This window comes from Anomaloglossus baeobatrachus, chromosome 10, assembly GCF_048569485.1.
Source record: "Anomaloglossus baeobatrachus isolate aAnoBae1 chromosome 10, aAnoBae1.hap1, whole genome shotgun sequence".
In the NCBI taxonomy this organism is placed as follows: domain Eukaryota; kingdom Metazoa; phylum Chordata; class Amphibia; order Anura; family Aromobatidae; genus Anomaloglossus; species Anomaloglossus baeobatrachus.
In genome coordinates, this window is record NC_134362.1 from 185758687 (window position 1) to 185782838 (window position 24152).

At 43.9% G+C, this 24152-nt stretch overlaps 1 protein-coding gene across 1 annotated transcript in view; it reads right to left on the reverse strand.

Moving 5' to 3' along the window:
* ANKRD11 (ankyrin repeat domain containing 11) overlaps nt 1-24152 on the reverse strand; it is a 240009-nt gene that overhangs the window by 32414 nt on the left and 183443 nt on the right. The window contains exon 4 of the mRNA XM_075325946.1: nt 19700-19829. Within this exon, the coding sequence (XP_075182061.1) occupies nt 19700-19829 (130 nt within the window). The remainder of the gene's footprint in view (nt 1-19699; nt 19830-24152) is intronic.

Sequence of the window (24152 nt, forward strand, 5' to 3'; positions counted from 1 at the left end):
TATGGAGATAGAGGCCGGGACGTTTGCAGGTAAATCGCATGAAAGTCCACAGGCTTACCGCAGTTATTCCGCTGTACTACCTGTAAACCTGCTGCCGTACCTGCGGATATATTTGCAGGTGCAAGCGCCCGTGGGCACATAGCCTCACGTTTGCTCTGTTCCATCACATTGTTGCACCTATATCTTCCATGATTTTGTTCTTGAGACCTCCATGCAGATAACTAAATTTAGGGCTTGTTCACACCTTGCGATTTCCGCTGTAACAACATCCAAATGTATTTTTTTTCCTCCCAGTACAGGAAGAGTTAAAAAATTTCAGAAATCCCATGCATATTGCTGCTTCTTTGTTTCCTTACAGATTTAACCCCTTAACGACCGCCAATACGCCTTTTAACGGCGACAAATTAGGGTACTTCTTCCGATCCACCGCTTTTTAACGGCGGTCGGAAAAAAGGGTCTAGCGCCCGCCAGAGTCAGAAAATTTCCGGGGTCTCAGCTGCCGGGGGGTAGCTGAGACCCTGGAGATCATGATTCTGGCCGGTTTTTCCGGTCCCCGCTCACCTGATGACCGGTATACACCGTATACCGATGATCAGGTTACAGTAAATGACCGCGCCGGTAAAAAATCATTTATCTCCCATCTGGCATAAACAAACATGTCAGATGGGAGATAAATCTCATCCCCCGGTCCTTTTGGGTCCCCTCGGTATCCCCAAAGTGCCCCCTCCGACCCCCAACCCCCTCCCGAAAATCCAAGATGGCTGCGCGCACCGGCGAGCACAGCAGCGCGCCGGCCGCATTTACACTTTTCTTATGGTTTCTGTCGTATGTGCCATAACACATGCGACAGAAACCTGCTCCCTAGGCCCTGCTGGATCCCCCCCGGTGTCATACATACCTGTCGGAGCGCTGATCCCCCGCGGCCCCCTCCTCCTTCACAGCAGACGCCGGTGAGTGCGGTCACATGTGCCGAGCAGCTGACAGCTTCCTGTGTTGTGAGACGCTGGCGGCTGCTGCTGCTCGGCACACTGCAGCTGTGACCCAGGGAGGGTGGGTGCAGATTCTTTGCACCCACTCTCCTCAAATGGAGGGTCTGCAATACTAGAAAATGGGGGATACGTTCCCTGAACGTGTCCCCCATATTCTAGAAGGTCCAGAGTCAACGTGGGACGTCCAAATGGATTACAGCGGATTTTTTTTTCTTTTCTTTTCAATAAATTGGTCAATCAGGGAATGTTTTGGGGAGTGTTTTTTCAAATAATTTTTTTTTGCTGTCAATTTTTTTTTTTATTACTGTCAGTTATGTCGGGTGTCTGATAGACGCCGTGACATAACTAATTGCTGGGCTTGATGCCAGGTGACATTACACACCTGGTATCAACCCCATTTATTACCGCGTTTGCCAACGCACCAGGGCGCGGGATGAGCTGGGGCGAAGCGCCAGAATTGGCGCACTTCTGGGGCGGCTGCGGCCTGCTATTTTTAGGCTGGGAAGAGTCCAATAACCATGGCTCTTCCCACCCTGAGAATACCAGACCCCAGCTGTCAGCTTCACCTTGGCTGGTGATCTAATTTGGGGGGACCCCACGTTATTTTTTTTTTAATTCTTTATTTATAAATAAAAAAAAAAAAGCCTGGGGAGCCCTCCAAATTGATCACCAGCCACGATGAAGCTGCCAGCTGTGGTTTGCAGGCTACAGCTGTCTGCTTTACCCTGACTGGCTATCAAAAATAGGGGGGACCGCACGCCATTTTTTTCATTTTTTTTTTTTTTATTGGATAAATACTAAGTTAGGCACCCTTTAGTGCCACATGAAAGGTACTACAGGTGCCAGCTTAGAATATGCAGGCGGGGGTGGGACGTTATATATATTTGACATCCATTCATCCATTGACGCTTTTTAGGCTATGTGCCCACAATCAGGGTTTGCAGCGTTTTGGGCGCAGAGTGTTTTCCCTGCGTCCATAACGCTGCGTTGTGCAGTAGAAGCACAGTTGAAGGATTTTTAGAAATCCCGTGCCCACTGTGCTTCTTTTCTCCGCAGCATAAACCGACCTGTGGCGCAGCTTCCCGAGCCTCAGCATGTCAATTTATGCTGCGGAGATGCGTGTGCTCTGCAGGTAGCATAGAGCTCCACAGCAGCCTGAACCCAAATCGTGGGCATGGGCAGCTGCGTTCTCCCGTGGACAACACTCACATCTCTGCAGGAAGGCTGACACTGTGTACTGGACGCCATGTCGCTGGATCATGGCCACATAGCCTAAAAGAGAGAAATTTGTTGCTACAGCAACATTTTTGTGAAGTACCTGTGGATTCAAAATGCTTACTATACTCCTGAATAAAATCCTTGAGGGGTCCAGTTTCCAAAATGGAGTCACTTGTGGGGGGTTTCTAATGTATAGGTACCCAAGAGGCCCTGCTAATGTGACATGGTGCACAATTTATTTCAACTTTTCCAAAATTCAAATGGTGCTCCTTCCATTCCAAGCCCTCCCATATATCCAAACAGAGGTTTTTGGCCACATATGGGGTATCCCTGCGCTCACAAGAAATTGGATAACAACCTGTGGGGTCCACGTTTTGTTGTTGCCTCTTGAAAAAGTGAGAAATGTGATGCTAAAGAAACATTTTTGTGAAAAAAATGAAAATTATCAATATGGCAACCTAAGCTTATCAAATTCTGTGAAGTATTCGTGGATTCAAAATGCTCAATATACACCTAGATAAAAGCCTTGAGGTTTCTTTATTCCAGAATGGGGTCACTTGTGGGGGGCCTCCACTGTTTAGGCACTTTAGGGGCTTTCCAAATGCGACATAGCGTCCACTAATTATTCCAGCCAAATGTTCAGTCAAATTGCACTCCTTCCCTTCCAAGACCTGCCGTGTGCCCAAACAGTTGATTTCCACCCCATATAAGATATCACCAAACTCAGGAGAAATTGCAGAATACATTTCATGGTGATTTTTTTCCTGTTACCCTTGTGAAAAAAAAGCTACCTGGTTGAAGTAACAATTTTGTGGTAAAATTTTTTTATTTTCATGGCTCAACGTTATAAACTTCTGTGAAGCACCTGGGGGTTCAGGGTACTCACTAAACATCTAGATAAATTCCTTGAGAGGCCTAGTTTTCAATATGGGGTCACTTGTGGTGGTTTTTTGCTGTTTACGTACCTTAGGGGTCCTCCAAATGCAACATGGTGCCCGCAATCTTTTTCAGCCAAATTTCCTTTCCAAAATTCAAATATTGCTCCTTTCGTTCCAAGCCCTCCCATTTGTCCAAACAAAGGTTTCAGACCACATGTGAGGTATCACCGCGCTCATAAAAAAGTGGGTAACAAACATTTGGGTCAAATTTTTGGAATTACCTCTTGAAAAAGTGAGAGAATTGATGCTAAAGCAACATTTTTGAGAAAAAAATTACAATTTTCAATATGACAAAGTAACGTTATCAAAATCTGTGAAGTACCTGTGGGTCCAAATTGCTCAGTATACCCCTCGATAGAAGCCTTAAGGGGTATAGTTTCCAAAATGGGGTCACTTGAGGGGGGTTCCTGCTGTTTAGGTACCTTAGGGGATCTGTAAAAGCAACATGGTGCCCGCAATCTGTTTCAGCCAACTTTGCTTTCCAAAATTCAAATATTGCTCCTTTCATTCCGAGCTCTCCCATTTACCCAAACAAAGGTTTCTGACCACATGTGGGGTATTGGCGCGCTCATAAGAAAGTGGGTAACAAAGTGTGAGGTCCAATTTTTGGTGTTACCTCTTGAAAAAGTAAGAAAATTAGTGCTAAAGTAACATTTTTAGGTAAAATGTTAAATTTTTATTTTTTTTCATTCCATATTACTTTAGTTCCTGTGAAGCACCTGAAGGGTTAATAAACTTCTTGAATGTGGTTTTGAGTACCTTGAGGGGTGCAGGTTTTAGAATGGTGTCACTTTTGGGTATTTTCTGTCACCCAGGCCTCTCAAAGTCACATCAAATGGGATGTGGTCCCTAAAAAAATGGTTTTGTAAATTTTGTTGAAAAAAATGGGAAATTGCTGATGAACTTTGAACCCTTCTAACTTCCTAACCCCAAAAAATTTTGTTTCAAAAATTGCGCTGATCTAAAGTAGACAAGTGGGAAATGTTATTTATTAACTATTTTGTGTGACATAACTCTCCGGTTTATGGGCATAAAAATTAAAAAGTTTGAAACTTGCAAAATTTTTATTTTTTTTGTCAAATTTCAGATTTTTTTCACAAATAAAAAAATATCATCCTAAATTTACCTCTAACATGAAGCCCAATATGTCACGAAAAAACAATCTCAGAATCGCCGGGATCCATTGAAGCGTTCCAGAGTTATAACCTTATAAAGTGACACTGGTCAAAATTGCAAAAAATGGCCTGGGCATTAAGTACAAATCTGGCTTCGTCCTTAAGGGGTTAAAGCCTTCATTTTTTTCCATATCCGCAGTGTGGCAATTTTCACATTTTTAATCCAAAATGAATGGGGTAAAAAGCTATAACTGAAATTCATGAAAAACTTGTATTTCATGCTTTTTTTCCCCTGACAAAACTAGCATTTGCAGCACATTTTTCAACTAGCCATAAAGTACAGCACAAAACTCCTGCAGTGTGGCAAAGTAATGCAGTGTGAATGCAGCACCTTGTGACACTGTGGCGTCATCTGCAGATCAGTATAAGATCACTATTTTTTTTGCAAAGAAGTCCTATAAACGTATTTGTGATCTTCTGATCACTATAAATCATTGTGGAACAAAAAATAAATAAATAAATAAATCCAACCATGACAAAAATCCATCCACTCTTCGGACTTCTGTTTGAAACTTGTCCTATGGGATTTACTTTGGGAGAGTCACTGACTAGTCTGGGCGCTACAGGTTTAGATGAAAGTCTCGGCACCTCTTTAAATTGACAAATTTTGGGCTTCAGTAACATGGCTCTACTAATCGGTGACGGATCATGACTGTGCTGTGTGTTGTGCGTCGTGCAGAGCAACTTGTACCACTGCGAAACACATGAATGGGGAAGTGAAAGGAGGAAGGAGCGAGGCCAGATGCAGCAGAGCCGAGCACGGCCTATGTGATGCAATAGAATGAGGATGACAATACACAACTAAAAACGCTGCATGTCTGGGCCCCACAGCTTTCACTACAAAAGGTTTCTCAATTCCCAGGTCAAGACATGGAAAAAGCAAAAAAACACACCACCCTCGCACAATAACTCAAGATCAGACTACACAGCAATAATCTATCGTCAACAAAAAGCTCCAAAGTCCTAAGGTCACGGCAACCATAAAAAGGTCAATCCTGCCGAAGTCAGAAAGATCTGGCCCGATCCTACTCCAGGTCTGACAGCGACCGAGTCTCCCCCGCCCCTACAGAACACACATACCGGGCCAAACCGAAGCGTGCAAATGAAACAGGAGCAAGGACAATTCTTGACAAGGTGGAGTGCAGGGCAAAAGATGAACCCCTTCACTCCCCAGCAATTTTCCATCACCCCCCCAAGAGCCGTAACTATCTTTCTAGTAATATAGCCATATATGGGCGTGTTTTATTGTGGGACGAGTTGTACTTTTGACCAACACCATTTATTCTGCTGCATATTGTACTGGAAAAAGGCAGGGAAAAAAAATTCCAAGTGCAGTGAAATTGCAAAAAAAGAAAGTGCAATTCCACAATTGTTTAGATTGTTTTTTTATCTATCATGTTCACTATGCTGTAAAACTGACCTTACATTATGATTCCCCAAGTCAGTGTGAGTTTGTAGATACCAAACATGTATAATTCCATTTTTATTTAAGTGATTGGAAAAAAAAAACAAAAAAAAAAAAAAACAAACAAATTTTAAAAAATAAGAGCATTGCTCTTTTGTTGCCATTTTCCAAAACCCGCAGCTTTCTCATTTTTGCGGATGGAGCTGGGGCTGTGTGATGGTTTATTTTCTTAGCATTTTGAGCTGACGTTAATGATATCATTTTTTTGGTGATTTTGATAGATTGAGTATTTCTGAAAGTGTCGATACCAAATGTGTATTTTATTTTCAATGGGTTTTGAAAAGCAGGGTGATTTAAAGTGGTGTTTTTGTTTTTTTTTTTTTAACTATTCATTGGTTTTACTAGCTCCCTTTAGGAGACTTGAAGCTCACACAGTCCAATCACTTCTGCTGTACAGAGCGATGCTTCAGCATCAGCACTGCTCTGAATAGCACAAATGCAGCTCTCCTGTGAATGCCGGGGCTCAGCTAGCATTCACAGGAACTTCGACATGACAGGGACCGCAGTCATCAGCTGTCCCCCGGCTGTCAAAACAACCAATCAGTGCCTTGTGATTGCGTCACATGGCCACAGATTGTGGCGGAGAATGGCACGCTCCCCACCAGAGATTGACAACGAGATTTAACTAGTTACTAGGTGCAGGTGGATTAGATCGGCCCACAGATGCGGAAAGGGTGAAGGGGGGGGGTGGGTGTTGAAAGATCGCCGAGCGTGCAGCATTACAGGGGCAGACATGGCCTTAGATGTGCTGATACATGAAAAGACCGTGAAGGGGTTAAAGGGAACCGGTCACCACTTTTTTTGGCATATAAGCTGTGGCCACCACCACCGGGCTCTTATATACAGCATTCTAACATTCTGTATATAAGAGCCCAGTCTGCTGTGAGAACATAAAAAACACTTTATAATACTTACCTAACGGTCGCACGGTTGGCCATATGGGTGTCTCCGTTCTCCGGTGCCGGCGCCTCCACTTTTGGCCATCTTCGTCCTCCTTCTGAAGCCTGTGTGCATGACGCGGCTACGTCATACACACTCGCCGGTCCCGCGCAGGCGCATTACAATGCTTTGATATGCCCTGCTCAGGACCTGAATGCCGGCGACTGTGTATGACGGACGCGTCATGAACAGTGGCTAGAGAAGGAGAACAAAGATGGACAAAAGAGGCGGCGCCGGCACCGGAGACGTCCATATGGCCAACAACGTGACCGTTAGGTAAGTATTATAAAGTGTTATTTTTATGTTCTCACAAGCAGCCTGGGCTCTTATATACAGCATGTTAGAATGCTGTATATAAGAGCCTGGTGGTGGTGGCCGCAGCTTATACGCCAAAAAAGTGGTGACAGGTTCCCTTTAAAGTGGGGCCCTAAATGCTAATTATTGCTGTCACACAAACATTTAGGTTACATTTACATGTACTGAGCTGAGACCACTTAAGCACCACTCCAGTTTTTGATTCTTTTTCATTGCATCGCTGGAGTGGTCCTTCAAATCTGCATTCTCTACCTAGTGCTTATGCTCCCCTTCTATCACAGACGCTCCGGTCAGTCTACCTCAATTTGACAGCGTTGATAAAGGACAAGATTTGTCTGAAATGCGTTGCTGGTTTCCATGCCGCCTTGAGGTTTTTTTTTTGATACACCTTTGTAAGCCTGCCTTTTTGGATTTTATTGATATTCGTAATAAAGCCTTGGAAATTTTACTGAGCGCATGGAGCTGGATCCTTTTTCCCCTCAATTTGTGACCTGCCGGTAGTTCCAGTGTGTCATGGAGCAGGAGGACAACTCGAAACAAGTTTGAGAGCCTCGTTCTGGCTCTCATAGAAATAGATTGGGAGCTTGTGATGTAACTTCTAGCCAGCACAGGATGGCACCATGGGACCAGAAGGGAGTCTAAAGGTGAAGTTGCTAGAAACAAGGTGAGTATAATACTAAGGGCAGGGGTCTTGGATTTAAAGTGCCACTCCAGCGCTAAACCCCCCCACTTCTCTCTCCCAAAAAATCCCAGAACAGTGGATTACACAAGCGCGATCAACAATATTGAAATTATACAGCGCTCGTTTCTCGGCCTCTTTACACAGTATGATGAAGAATGATGGCACAGAACGATCACTATGGATCACTTGGTCGCCATATAGTATGATAATCGGCAGCTCTTCCGCAGTTTGCACCGGGCGATGTGCTGCTGAGAACAAGGATTTCTGTTCCTCCATAAACAATCCAATCACCCATTGATGGGGCAGCATTTGTCTTGCTCGTTGCGCGATTGCCGACATTCACGCCTATCATTTTGAAAAACAACAATTCTGATGCATTTATTTTGGGAATTGTTATTACAGTGTACATTTTGTAGTAAAGATTCTCCACATCAGTACGATAAGGCCGGGGCCAACCGGGGCACTACTGCGATGCTCGCATGACACTCGGCTCGCACTGACCGCACAGCAGGAGCCGAGTGTCATGCTAGTATCCCTGCGACTGCGGACTGACTATGCGAGCGGACCTCAGCTGCGGGGGGCGGGCCGGCTCGAGGAGGGGCGGGCCAGCGCTGTGGAGGGGCGGCACGGAGGAGGGGAGGGAGGGATTTATCTCCTTCTCTCCTCCGTTGCCGGCTATTGCCATTCTCGCCCTGCACTCGCAGTACACCGGTGCACCGCGAGTGCAGTGCGATTTTTCTCTCGCCCCATTCACTTGAATGGGTGCGAGAGAAAAGAGTTTCGCATTATAACCGCATTTTTGCTGCGATTGTTTTCTTGGTCCGATTAAGGCTGAGAAAAATCGCTCATTTGCGCTGACAGGCTAGAATTGGTCCGAGTGGAATGTGATTTTTTTTTATCGCACTCCACTCGCACCAATTTTCTCGCCGTGTGGCTTAGGCCTTATGGCGATACTGAAAACATGCCCAGTTTCATTATTTTAGTTGTGGGGGGGAAAAAAACCAAAAAACCCCACAAACCAGAGACAGGGGGGGGGACCTGTAACGTTTTGGTACATGTAGCAGTGTATGATGGTCTTTTTTTCTTGCAAGGAAAGACTACGGTTTCATTGATACAATTTTGGGATAGATATGACAATTTGATCACTGCAATACTACAAAAAATACTGAAGCAAGCCAAAAAAAACATTTTCTATATAATTTTGGCATTTTTTAATTTTGTTTACTGATCAGGTTAACCCCTTCAGCCCCAGGGCATTTTGCGTTTTTGCCCCCCCCCCCCCTCTTTCTTCCGAGAGCTGTAACTTTTTTATTTTTCCGTCAATCTTGCCATACGAGGGCTTGTTTTTTGCGGGACGAGTTGTACTTTTAAATGAAACCATAAGTTTTACCATACACTGTACTGGAAAACAATGCAAAAAAATTCCAAGTGCGGATATATTGCAAAAAAAGTGTGATCGCACAATAGTTTTTGGGATATTTCATTCACCGGGTTCACTATATGGTAAAACTGATATGTGGGTATGATGCCTGAGGTCGGTGCGAGTTTGTAGACACCAAACACGTAAAGGTTTACTTGTATCTAAGGGGTTGAAAAATTCAGAAGTTTGTCCAATAAAAGTGGTGCATGTTTTGCACCATTTTCCGAAACCCATAGCATTCTCATTTTTGTGGATCTATGGCTCAGTGATGGCTTATTTTTTGCGTCTCGAGCGGACGTTGCTAATGGTACCATTTTTGCGCAGATACTACGTTTTGATCGCCTGTTGTGTTTTGTGCAAAAACTTGCGGCGACCAAAAAACGTAATTTTTTTTGCCGCTACGCAGTTTACTGATCAGATTAAATTATTTTATATTTTGATAGATCGGGCGTTTCTGAACACGGCGATACCAAATGTGTATAATTTTTTTAACCCTTTAATTTTCAATGAGGTGAAAGGGGGGTGATTTGAACTTTTTAGGTTTTTTTTAAATTTAATTTTTTATTTTTTTATTTTACTAGTCCCCCTAGGGGGGCTATAGCGATCAGCAATCTGATCGCTCTGCCATATCTCCAGATCTGCAGATACGCCGCTTTACTTTCAATGCCGGCTATATTCCGGCATTGAGTGTAAATGACTCATGTTAGCTACAGGCGTCATCACATGACCAAGTGCTACCATGGCAACCACCGGAAGTCTCGTGATCATGTCACGTGACTTCTGATGGGGGTGGGGTAAGTTAGAATAATGGCGGCGCGCATATACATCTCGCTGCCAGATTTTGGCATCGAGATGTAAGGGGTTAATAGGCGCGGGTGGAATGCGATTCCACCCGCGACTAGCAGGCACACGTCAGCTGTTGAAAACCGCTGATGTGTGCGGATCGCTGTGGCCTGCCTACGGCAGGAGGCGGGGATTAACCGCACACGATCCATGACATACCCAGTACGTCATGGGTCGTTAAGGGGTTAATTCTGGTTATATTCTGATAGATCGGACCTCGCTGCACAGTGTCGGCAGCAACGGCGATTGCATGAGGGTGGCGGCTGTTGGTCAGCAGGGCACCAGGACCTATGGTCACAGGGGGAGAGGTTTGATTATTTCGTGGCCCAAATCAGGAATCCAATTTGACCTGCCAGCCTCACAGAAATTGACTGTCAAAGTCTCTAAGGATTTCGTCAATTTCATGGTGCCTCAAAAATGTATATGCCCAACAATTTTTGGCCAAAACCTAGCATCATTTTCTAACTGGACTCCAGTAGACTAAGTAGAAATGATGAAGTTTGGGGGCCTTGTTCTTCACATGGGGTTAGTGTAGAAGCCAGAAGTGAATCAATATTGGAATGTATTTCATGTTATATAACACTCCGATGTTCTGCACGGATATTTGCTATGACCCATAAAAACGTTTGAAGTCACAAATATTTGCATTTCAACAATAATGCACAATGGCCTCCTCGAGATGACCCCAATTTTGACCGACTTATCAAAATTCAGCCGGTCATTGATCCACTCCACTAACAAATTTGCAGAAGTGTACAATTCCCAAGGGAAATCTGCATGGATGAGCCCCTAATACATTCCCATACCTGGCCAGTATGAGGGCCAAGTGCAGAATTAAAATCTACAATCTGTGCAAGAGTACCTCATGGTACACCCACAGGTTTAGGGTTTATGAAAGGAAGGACATCTGAATTGAATCCCCTGAATGCCTCCCCTGTCCTGTAAGTGAGAGTTTAGTGTGGGATTTGGTGCACCCACTGCTGGATCAGGGTCATCACCTCTACGTAGATACCAGACACCAGCATCCCACTGATCAAATCCCTCTATGCCAGAGCTACAGCAGCTTACGGAACAGTGGGCAAAAAGCAGAGGACTCCCTAAAATGCTAATTGGGCAACTGCTCAGAAAGGACGAGAGCAGAGGCCAATGTAGTGACGACATGCTGGGTGAAGCACCCCTACTACTGTACCAGGTTCATCTACACAGGTTCACAACCAGACACTGTCCTGGTGTACAACATGGACATGGGGCGGGTTGGAGGAGGGAGAATTGATCCCTCTAATTAAATGCTCCAGCCCTAGAGTCACGTGCGAAAAGCTAAGATATGGCACAAGAATCTGGCCAAGCGCATTGTACAGGTGGCAATGTAGAACGCTTACGAGCCATCACGATGTGTAGGGCCTACCAACACCTTCCTTTCAGTTCCAGGAGGTAGTGATCAAGGCCTGTGAAATTGAAGATGCCCGTATAGTAGCAGGGCAACATTTAGCAGGCGAGGTTAACCCAAAACGGCAAAGAAGGTGGTCACAGGTGCCTACTGTGCTAGAGAAAAACACCACTTGGCAATGAGACACCTGCCTCGAAAAATATGGCCTGTGTATGATTGAAAGCTTCAGTGTCTACCACAAGTCCATAGACCACTAAATTCACATATGCCAACCTGACGCATGCCACACATTTCACATATGCCACATTAGAAATCTCACATACCAGGAAAACCCTTGATAAATATAAGGTCACTTGTGGGAGGGTCTTTGGCAATTCAAGGGCCTCCAAACGTGACATAACTCCCACAGAAAATGCTATCAAAGTCCGCGCTCAAAACATCACTCCTTCCTTTCAGAGCTCGATAGTGTGTCTAAACAGTAGTTTCCCACCCCCAATGGGGTATCTGCGTACTCGGGTCACTGGAGGATATTCCACTGTTTAGGCGGCACCTCAGGGTCTCTGAAAATGTGACATGGAGTCTGCTAATAAATCCAGCCAATTTTACATACAAAAAAAAAAAAAAAACCACAAATGGTGCGCTCCCTCCCTTCCGGGCCCTGCTGTATGCCCGGCCCCAAACAGTAGCTTTCCACCATTATTGGTGTACTCCGAAAATGAACCCCAAAATTTGTTGTGCAATTTCTCCGGTTACCTTTGTGAAAAGGCAAAACTGGGGCTAAAGTATCATTTTTGAGGGAAAAGTAAACATTCATTCTGTCCTTCCACATTGCTTTAGTTCCTGTGAAGCACCTGAAGGGTTAAACTTCTTGGATGTGGATTTGCGCAGTTTGAGGGGTGCAGTTTTTAGCTTGGTGTCACACTTGGATATTTTCTGTCACTTAAGCGTCTTAAAGTCACTTCAAATGTGATGTGCTCCCTAATGAAAAAAAAAAATGGATTTTGTTGGAAAAAAAAAAATAATTCACAGAAATTTTTAGTCCCTTCACGACTGGCCGATTTTTCGCTTTCCAATTTTTTTTTTTGCCAGTCTTCCGAGAGATGTAACTTTTATTTTTCAGTCAATATGGTCATGTGACGGCTCATTTTTTGCGGAACGAGCTGTACTTTTAAATTAAACCATATGTTTTACCATATAGTATACTGGAAAAAGGCAAAAAAAAAAATTCTAAAGGCGGAAAAATTGCAAAAAAAAAAAAAAGTGCGATAGCACTATTGTTTTTGAGATTTTATTCATTGTTCACTATATGGTAACACCGATGTGTGTGTATGATGCCTGAGGTCAGTGCAAGTTCGTAGACACCAAACATGTATAGGTTTACTTTTATATAAGGAGTTATATCTGAAGTTTGTCCGAAAAAAGTAGTGCACGTTTTATGACATATTCCGTGACCCGTAGCGTTCTCAATTTTCGGGATCTATGGCTCAGTGACTGCTTATTTTTTGCGTCTCAGGCTGCAGTTTTTAACGATACCATTTTTGCGCAGCTGCTACGTTTTGATCGCCTGTTATTGCATTTTGCGCAAAACTCGTGGCGACCAAAAACGTAATTTTGGCTTTTGTAATTTTTTTGCCGCTACGCCGTTTACTGATCAGATTGATTTTATGTTTTGATAGATCGGGCGTTTTTTTAAAAATTTTTTTAACCCTTTAATTTTCAATGGAGTGAAAGGGGGATGATTTGAACTTAGGTATAATTTTTTTAAACTTTTTTTTATTTTACTAGTCCCCCTAGAGGGCTATATGGATCAACAATCCGATCGCTCTGCCATATCTGCTGATCACAGCTATACAGCTGTAAACAGCAGATATGCTCATTTTCTGCCTCACCCAGCTCCGGGCCAGGTGAAAAACGAAAGTAATTGATATGAGCTACAGGAGTCATCACATGACCCTGTGCTACCATGACAACTACTGGAAGTCACGAGATCACGTCACGTGACTTCCGGTATCGGCCGGTGAGTAAATGATTACCGCCGATGCCATTATAATGGCACTGTCACATATTGATCGCGCCATTTAAGGGGTTTAACGGCATGAGCAGATAACTATTCTGCTAGTGCCTGGCGGGAACCCATCTCAGCTGTGAAAATCAAAAATGTTTAATTTCTTCATTTACTTGATATGTAACCATAATTGCTATGGTGACAGTAGCCCTTTAAGGAAAAAAAATAAAAAAAAAATGGCCTGGTGGTGAAGGTGAAAATAGGCTGGGGATTGAAGGGGTTACTATAACCTGTGGTCACCTGTGCTATATACAACAGTGCTGCATAGTGAAAATCAGTCTCCTTTGAAGCTCAGCCACAGACAGGTTTCAAAAGGAGCACTGTAATAACAATCATAAAGGAGACCCCTCTGCTGTCATAAAAACCCATCGGTGATGCACAATCATGTCACAGGCAGGCCTATGGGTGCTTAGAATGGCGTGCCACCAAAGCAGGTTAACAATTGTGGGTGGAGCTGCACTCCACCCACTATTTTTAGAGGCAGGTCCTGGCTGTAACACAAACCCATTACTTGCGCACATTCCATACACCCGCTTGAGACTTGCGCTGTACATGTAACGGTGGTGTCGTGAAGGGGTTAATATACCACTGCCCATACATTGCAGACCCACTATATTCCATCTCCTGTTCAGGCCCTTCCAATGGTGGGATCACAGTCACAGGATTGGGATGTCACCAAAAATCCTGAAGTCCTGCAGAGTACAAGAACGGCGGCGACATCACAGTCATAAACGTGATGTCATGAAAGGTCCTCAAGCAGTCAACACTAAAGGAGCTACACTGATAACAGAATTATCAATGCAGCTTCTGAAGATGCTGGGGACCCCCAGAGATATGGGGACCCTGGTCAACCGCCCAGTTTGTCCCGCTTAAACACCAGATCAAAAAAGAAGATTCGGTTACATGTGTACACGGTTCACCTGAGTGTACTTTGGGGAGAGTGGAATAAGCCGTTCCTATCACACATTGCAATAAAGTCTACTCTTGGACAAGTTTTTCATCCTCAACTTTAATTTCCTTAACAAGTATAGCACTTGAAAACACAACAAAATCACAGATGACCAATGAAACAGAATTATAGTCAATGGGGCCCCATGGGGGTGTCATAGAAATGACAGATCTGGCACTGCAGTCACACGGGAAAATACATGGCCGGCTAATGCCATCAAAATCAACCAGTTTAGCCGATGTGTTTAGCCACCTTTACATTTCAAAACACAGTTAAGACCTGCAAACCCCAAAAAAAAACAAAACACAAACCTGTGTCAAAACCAGCACGTTTATATCAACACAGTTTAAAAAGGGGGAGTCCTGCCTAGGAAGAAAGGCTAAGCCCCCGATTACCGCCTGCCTTGGACTAGACAGCCCCTGGTTAACTTTTTAACCCCTTTCTGCCAAAGTCTGTTTTTAACTTACTGACTAGGCCAAATTTTTCAATTTTGACCAATGTGTTAACTCTGGAAAGCTTTAATATATCCGAGAGATTTGAGATTGTATTTCATGGCAATAGTACATTTAGGTTAGGTAGATATGATTTGCATTTATTTATGGCAGGGGGGGGGGAAATGGAAATTTGAAAAACATTTTGAAAAATTTGCAAATTTTTATGCCCTTAAACAGTCAGGCTATGTGCACACGTGGCTTTTTTTTTTTCAGTTTTCAGCATTTTTCTTTGCTGCTTTTAATCAATAAAAGGAAAAAGCATCCCAGCAAAGTCTATGAGAATCGTGAGTTGCTGAGCACACGGCTGCTTTTTTCCTTGCAGACTTTGTTGCTGAGAAAAGAATGTCAATTGTTTCTGCATTTTTTTTCCCCAACATTTCTATAATCCCCTGCAATGCTTTATCACTACCGTAAATTATATTGCAGCACTATGCCTCATACATTATGCATACAGCATGGTGTGTGAGGCTCTCTGTAGCTCAGTAACCCGGTGTAGTCATGGTGACGACCCTGGGTCCCTATGATTGCATTACAGGGACCCGATCACCAGGGAGAGGTAAGTGACTTCTCTGCCTGCATCCTAAATGCTGCAATCGCACCATTTAAAGGGTTAAACTGTCTGGATCAGCGAGGGCAAACAAAAAACCCCCCCAAAATACAGGAAAAAACACGTGAAAAAAATAAAAAGGTGTATTTTTTGCTACTTTTTGTTCTACCAAAACATGCTTTTTCATGTACAGAAAAGAAGCACATAAAAAAGAACCGTGGGCACAGCCTTATACCTATTTAATTTGGGACCACGTTACGTTTGAAGGGACTTCAGGAACAAAAAAAATAAATAAAAATAAAAAGATCTTTACAGTGGCCCCTTTATTAACAACACCCTTCGAAAAGGATACTCAATTATTCAATTAGTGATAAAAAAAAAAAAAAAAAAAAAAAAAAAATGTAGTCTCACTTTTTTGGATGAACGCCATCGCATGACCCCAACCTAAATGTGACCCCAGCCTTATTGTGAGCTTTGGGAGGCATAATGAACAAAGTAATCGAAGTTCAAGTATTGCTTTTATTCTTCGGGTCACGATGATCACAGCGATACCTCATTTAGATCGGTCTTTCAGGTTTGACTACTATCACATTAAAGAAATGCGCTTTTTTTCCCTTTAGAGAAGAAATGTGTCTTTCCATCACCATATTATTCTGTGAGCTATAGCTTTTTTTTTTTTTAATTTTTCCACTGTTGCGCCGAGTGGGGCTTGCTTTTTGGGGGACAAATTGTTTACGGATACCATTTTTATTTGCATTTGACTGACTGTGTTTTATTCTCCTTTTTCTCCCCGGCTGTTTGATGAAAATGCATAGTTTTGCCGCTTTTAGGCTAAGTACGCACTTTGCTTTTTTTACCTGCTTTTTCGCTGCTTTTTTATTTTTAATGCCAAAATGCATGCGTTCTGCTCTTCAAGCAAAGTCTAAGGGAATTTGGGATTTCTTGTGTGCACTATGCTCTTCAAAACGCTGCGTTTTTGTGGCAGAAATTTGGGCAAAACCTCTGCTTTCAGGCTATGTGCGCACTTTGCGTCGAGGTACTTGCAGTTCAAAACGCAAATGGCAAAAACAATTGACATGCTGCTTCTTTAAAAAGCAGAGTTTTTGCCCAAATTTCTGCAACAAAAACGCAGCATTTTGAACAGCATAGTGCACACAAGAAATCCCAAATTCCCTTAGACTTTGATTGAAAAGCAAAACGCATGTATTTTGGCATTAAAACGCTGCAGGCGGAAAAGCAGGTAAAAAAGCAAAGTGCGCACATAGCCTTACAGTGTTCATTGAAGGGGTTAACTAGTGATAGTTTTAGAGATCAGGTCCTTCTGGAGGCAGAGAAAGAAAAAATGTATACTTTATTTTTGTTGCTGCGTAAATATTTGTATTTTAATAGAGCAATATTTATTTTGTGTGGTTTTTTTTCTTTAACGTTAAAAAAAAAAATTATAAAAAAAGTAAATTGCATTTTAGCCCTTCTATGGGAACTTTAGTCTGGTCATGGGCCTAGACATATCTGTTATACTGACAAAACGCTTTTTAGACGATGGCATGGTCTAAAGGGTGCTTTACACACTGCGACATCGCTAATGATATATCGTCAGGGTCACGTCGTTCGTGACGCACATCCGGCGCCGTTGGTGTCACACGCTGCGATGTCGCTAAGGAGCGACGATCAACGATCGCAAAAACGTCCAAAATCGTTGCTCGTTGACACGTGCCCCTTTTCAAAATATCATTACTGCTGCAGGTACAATGTTGTTAATCATTCCTGCGGCAGCACATATCAGTATGTGTGACACCACAGGAATGACGAACATCTCCTTACCTGCGTCCACCGGCAATGCGTAAGAAAGGAGGTGGGTGGGATGATACGTACCGCTCATCTCCGCCCCTCCGCTTCTATTGGACGGCTGCCGTGTGACGCCGCACAAACCGCCCCCTTAGAAAGGAGGCGGTTCGCCGGCCAGAGCGACGTCGCAGGGAAGGAAAGTCCGTGTGACAGGTGTAAGCGATGTTATGCGCCACGGGCAGCGATTTGCCCGTGTCGCACAACCGACGGGGGCAGGTACGCTAGCTAGCGATCTTGCTATCGAGATCGCATCGTGTAAAGTACCCTTACAGCCCCCTTTGTTAGCAGACCATGAGGTCAATTGATCTACGGCTGCCATGATAACTATCAGATCAATGCGATTTTTTGGCGAGGTGCTAATGTAGCGAGAGGGGGCAACTTCTTTCTGCGCTCAAACTATTAAATGCTGCGGTTGCTATTGATTGAGGCGTATGTAGGGATAAACCGCCAGGGGCAGTACAGGCACTGGACCTCGCTGTTAAAGTGCGCTAACAGCGGCGATCTTGCGGCCTAAGTATTTGCCATACTGGTATGTCCAATTTTGGGTAAGGATTAAGCAGCGGTGCGGAAGCCAAATATAAAGCCTACAAAGAATGTCATTTTGCCACTGATGCCAGGCTAAAATTTCATGCCACACTGGCATGGGAATCAAGCAACTCATAGACTGCCACCTTTATGGCGAGATTGCATTTTTTTTGTATAACAAATGCAAAAATGAGTATCAGCCAATTTAACTGTTTATTGGACAGTATAAAGCCACCAAGGTTCTTCTACACAGGAAGGCTACTAGTTTTCCACCAGTATCATGTACTAAACCCGTGAGCAGCCCAGATCATACATCCAGTATCGCCTCAAGTATCCAGATTAAAGCAACTGGTTAAAAGCATACAGCTGAATGGGAATGTGATCGATACCCTTGCCCAGAAGACAGTGCATCCCCCACACCGCTGCCGCTCCGGTCTGCACAGGTCCATTAGGCTGATTCAATTAAAATGCCTTCCTAAAGATAGAAGCTGCTGTAATCGACTTGATAGAATATGGCAGAGAGCAGACCGTCTGTGGCGCAGACTTTATGATGCCCTCATGGCAGGTTCTTTTCAAGCACAGGCCATTATCAGAGGGATGCAGAATCTCCCTTCTAGTAGTAGTTTAACATTTGCATGAAACCAATAGATTCAGAACATTGTTTTATCCAGTTTATATTGTGTACTGCTGTACCCTCCGTACCGGGCATTCACATCACTGACAAAAATACAAGTATAACCGGCTTCATTATTGGAAAACCTTAAGACCAAAGCTGCACATCCTCACTTATACATGGTTCAAGAAACTTAGGTGGTGAGTAACAGTCAAGTGAATAACACAACGGTGAATTGCCATTGCACAATGAGCGAAATCTTTTCCGATAACCAGGGCGACCACCCGACTTATGAGCAAGACCCTAGATCATTAGGCAAAATCACGATACTCGGCAGCACATCGCCCTGTGTGTATACAGGACCCCTGCTGCCGAGAACAATGACAGTCTATGCCTACAGGACGATCTATGAGGCCTTGTTCACAGAGATTTTACCCACGTTTTTGCTGCAGAAATTTGAGAAAATGGTTGTAACCTTTCTGCAGACATTCCCCAGAAAAACCTAAGGGGGCAACTGTGCGCACACTGGTTTTTTTTGCAAGAACATTCTTTCTGCAGAATTTCTTGAGAAAAAGAATGTGCATGTCACTTTTCTGAAGATAAATGGTAAAAAAAACCGCAGGGACCAACCTGCAGAAAAACGCATCAAAAAACGCGGTAAACTCGCATGCGGTTTTCGGTGCGTTTTTGACCGTAAGTGTGCTAATCTTTCAGACTCAAGAAATAGTGTGAACAGAGCCTGAGCTAAGAAATGCTGTCTGTATCTAAAAAGGCCATTACTAACAATGTGCAAATATCTACAGATTGGACGTCAACGACACAGATTGCATAATAGAAACGCACCAATAAAAAGGTATTTTTTTTTTTCTTATAAGCCAAGGTTTTGTTATACATCATTGCTCATTTTGCCTTAACACAATGCTTCCAAACACTGCAGCTCTTTATATAGATCTCTTCTGAAGTATATACCATTACTGTTCAGCAAAGGAGGTAATGGTATAGATTTTTCACATATAGAAAGACCATGCCACTAAAAAGGGCCTCCAGAATTACAAAAAAAAAAAACCCGCAAAAACAGCAACACCAAAAAACAAAAACAAAACATGGCAGCTTTAAGACAAAAAAACAAAACATCACATAACATGATGGCTCCTTTGAAGTGAATGGATCAGAACCCCACCACAGGTGCAGAGCCATTCTCTGGGGGGCTGCCGGGTTTGTTCCTGCTCAGCCCCCTTTACGTACGGGACGTTGAACCACTCACAGGATAAAAAGTTGTCCAGAGGTTACCTGTGTCTGAATCTTTCTGATCTCCATTTGTTCCTACCGAGAAAGGCAACTTTCTTTTGGTAGTTTTCTCTTTCCCTCCATCACTTCGATCCAACTTTGGAGTTTTATTCAGGGAAACTTTATCTTTATCCTGAAAGAAAAAACAAAAATATAGATCCTTTAGAAAAAAAAAAAAAAACAAACAACAAAAACCTTATAATTATATAGACAGGCCATAAAATGAAACCGTTCACTCTAGCTCAGCAATACCAACTTTAAGAGATGGTTGGGTGTCAGTTATTAAAAAAACTGGAAAAAAACAAAAACAAAGAAAAACTACATCGTTATAAAATATTTATCAGCAAATTTCTGAGTAAATTTGCAACTTTTCTGGGGATAGGACGAGCAATACAGTTAAGAGTAAAAGAGTTGTCCCAAAATCACAAGTTATCCTCTAATGTACACCCGCGATGGCAACATTGCAGATCTGGAACCCAGCGTTGGATAGCGTAGAGGTGAGCAAGCGTGGCATCCACTCCTGGCTATCGCAGAGCACTGTGCACTGCCTTCTTCCGCAGTCCTATAGATCATGAGAAAAGCCAGACTACAAGCAAGTGCATGCCTGCTCCATCCAGGACAGTGTTACGGAGCCCTGCTCATTTTGGGCCTGTCCAATAGATCGATCATCAATAAGTTATATCCTATGCTATAGTTAGGGGATAATTTTCAATTTTGGGGAAACCCATTATGAGGAAGGTCAATTAGCGACTTAAGGTCCCAAAAAAAATTTAGAAGAAGATGGGGACACAAGCCACATACAGTTGTGGTATGGCTCAGACAAGCCATTTAGATTACAGTATTTTTCGTTTTATAAAAGACGCACCAGATTAAAGACGCACCCCAAATTTAAAAGGGGGAAATTGGTAAAAAAAAAAAAAAAAATTTAATGATAAAATGGGAGTTAGTCTTAAAATCCTAGTGTGTCTTATAATAGCTCACCCGGGGGTCGTGGGGGGGAAGCGGTGGTGGTGGAGTGGCTCAGGAGGCAGGATAGGAGATGGTGCGGGCTTGGAGAAGGGTGTTATGGCTCAGAAGGGTCAGTGATACTGCGGGCCTGGAGGCATCGCAGCTGGTGACAATGATCTGCTGGCACTCCATTGAACCGTCGGCAGTTGACGCAATGCACTTCAAGGAAATGGTTGCGGAGGCGGCGCGTGCGCAGATTGACCTCCGTTGCCATTTTCTTGTAGTCCATAGCATCAATCGCCGGTAGTTCAATGTAGCCCGCTGCCGCAATACCCCCAGCCCAGTTATCACAGACCTTCCGGAGCAGCTCCACTGCAGTGACACCCCCTCCTCTGAGCCCACAGTATTGCTGACCCTGCCTCCCGTAACTCCGCTCCACAACCGCCGCCCCGAATTATAAGAAGCACACCCATTTTCTCCCCCACTTTTAGAGGGGAAAAAAGTGTGTCATATAATCCGGAAAATAGGGCAAGTAGTGCAGAAGCAAAATCAAAGTACTTAAAATCTATGAAGAAGCACCATAGGAATACTTTAGAATGCTTAACACCTGGAATAACTACAATTAACCCAAATATTCAACTCTTCCCTGACCTTCAAGCGATGGCAGATATGTTTGTCCAAACAACCCCTTTAAAAAGGTCTATGCAATCTGTGTTTTTAATATATAGTTAAAACTATGATTGCAGAATCTTGACAGTGGGTGGTGTGCACGTCACGACTCCAGGCACTAGTCAGCACACATGTTCATGTGACCACCATCTGCACACATGCATTCATGAGCTGACTAGACTTATCTGGCTACTCTAAATTCACTTTATTATGAGAAGCTGAAAGACTACTTGGCATGTGACCGCAAGTATGAAAGTGGTATTCATGTGGTCACATAACTGTCATGATTCCTCAGTATTCCCCATGCTAGTTGGCAGTGTACGCAAGTAACAAGCCGGGACAACCTCTGTAAAAGGGAACCTGTCCGACTAGTGAAGCCCAAACCACAGGCAGGATAGATCAGAGCCTGGCTGATCGATTGAGTAAAACATTCCTGGTGGCAAACACTCCAGCCTTTGGGGGGGTGGAGGGGTACTATAAGACACGACGGGCCTAGTCCATGGTCCCGCTCCAGAAGGCAACTGAGGACTGCAGCGCACTGGTCTACCCACTTTTTGTATGAATAAAATATTTTCTACAATATTTAGAAATTAGGGGGTTCAAATTGTACAAATAGATGAAGTTACCATTTCATTATTTAACCATATCATATATAGTGACATTATACACTATTTGGTAGGGGGAAAAAAAAAAAAAAAAAAAAAAGTCTCACAATGAAGGCCAGTTGGGTGTCACATACTAAGGCTGCTTTCACACATCCGGTAAGTGCAGAGCCGGCCAGTCCGGCTCTAAAACCTATACAACGGATGCGGCGAAAAAAACGCATCCTTTGCATATGTTTTTTTAATTGCGGCCCGTCCGGTTTTTGCCGCTTGCGGCATGCTGAGCATGCGCAGTGGCAAAACCGCATGTGGCGGTCGGATGCGGTTTTTAACACATCGCGCCGCATCCAGCGTCCATAGGCATGCATCGAAAAATGTGCCGCATCGGTTGGATGCGGCGCGACGTGGTTTTTTTTTGCCAGGCAACGTTCCATCCGGCCGCCGCATCAGCTAAATCTGCCGCATGCGGCAAAAAACGGACAGAACGCAAGCCCATGCGGCACTAACTAAAGTCTATGCAGGAAAAACGCAACCGGCAGCAAAAAAAAAAAAAAAAAAAAAAAAAAAAAAAAAAAAAAAAGGTTGCGTTTTCCCTGCAAAGTGCCGGATTGTCCGCACAGGAAAAACCGGAGGTGTGAAAGCAGCCCAACATACTACATGGACCAGGTTACATAGTGACTTGAAACAGATCTGTGTTTGGTGAGGCTCTGCTTGGGGAAAACTAATGCACAGAGATGAAACACTCTTCCCATTACATGATGCATTTGGTGCCCTTAACGGCAGCTGGACCCCTTTTATTAGTGACCACCTGAATTGAAACAACGCAAACAATGGCTATCTAATAATAGACAAAACAGGAACCAAATATTGTCCTCTAAGTGGCCCAAACTGACTGCAGCCCAGGAAACCGCCCAAAAGAAAAGCAGGAAGCTGGATAAAGGCTTGTGTTACACGTGTAATTTACAGGCTGGCTGGCATGGCTTCATAGATAAAGCCAGATGGCAGACTGTAGAGAGCCACACACAGCAGCCATAAAAACAATGACCCGCTAAAACCGAGGTGCAAATACCGAGAGAGCGCATGACAACGGAAGAATAGGGCCACGTTCTGTAGAGCAGCTAAAAACAAAACTGGAGGATTGGAGAAACCTAAAAATGGTGACAAATACCACAATCCTCTGATGAATGAGGCGGTTTACACCATCTGTAGCGGTGGCAGTTACTTGTGGTCACGTTACATAAGAGGATTAGCTCTATTTGTTATGTTGCAAAAGTTACACAGTCATTGTAACACGTGACCAATCTGGTTCTTGCAGCCAGCGTCTGCTCCATCAAATCAATAAATCGTTTATATACCTACATAGCTTAGAACGGCTTCCGTTATATTAGGCATTTGCTGCATAACAGTGCATTAGTTTTCTGGATGCAATTTTTAAGACCCATTTTCGGTGTGTAGAAGCGGCTACAGATTCGGTGGGCAGCCATAGCGGACCGGGGGACCAGCCGCCATAGCGGCCCGGGGGACCAGCCGCCATAGCGGCCCGGGGGACCAGCCGCCATAGCGGCCCGGGGGACCAGCCGCCATAGCGGCCCAGGGGACAAGCCGCCATGGCGGCCCAGGGGACAAGCCGCCATGGCGGCCCAGGGGACCAGCAGCCATACCCCTCTGAAATATTTACTTACAAGCTTCAAACTAAAAATTTCTGGTCTCTGTGATCACACTGATTACTCCAGTAAACCAGTCCTTCCATATTTACTCCGGCAGCCTGGATAATTTCGTAGAAGGGTGGTCTTGTCTGCCTGTATCCCAATATAAGGCGGCAATCACGCTCCTGACCGGCGGTTCCACTACATCATCCCCTGGCACGACTTTCCAAGTCCTTGTGCTGTCCACTGTACAAAGACTGTATACATCTATAACTAAGTTCTCCAGGAGCCAAACTTACCCAGCCACCCCCCTCCCCATGTGCTTCACCTTGGAAAGAGTTACAATTTTCTGATTTTCGCTTAGATCCTGGTGAACATATAATTGTGAAGCCGCCGGTTTACACACAAGGAACCACTTCATACATTATAGCTGGTGAAGGTAGAGCACCAGGGTCAACTGAAAAGTGGGCGAAGCCTGTTATGCCGTTCAGGACCAAGGGCAAGTTATAAAGCACCCAATATTTCCCATTAAGTTAAGTCCGGGAAAATGTTGCATAAAAATGTCACCTATGGATATGCAATACATTAAAT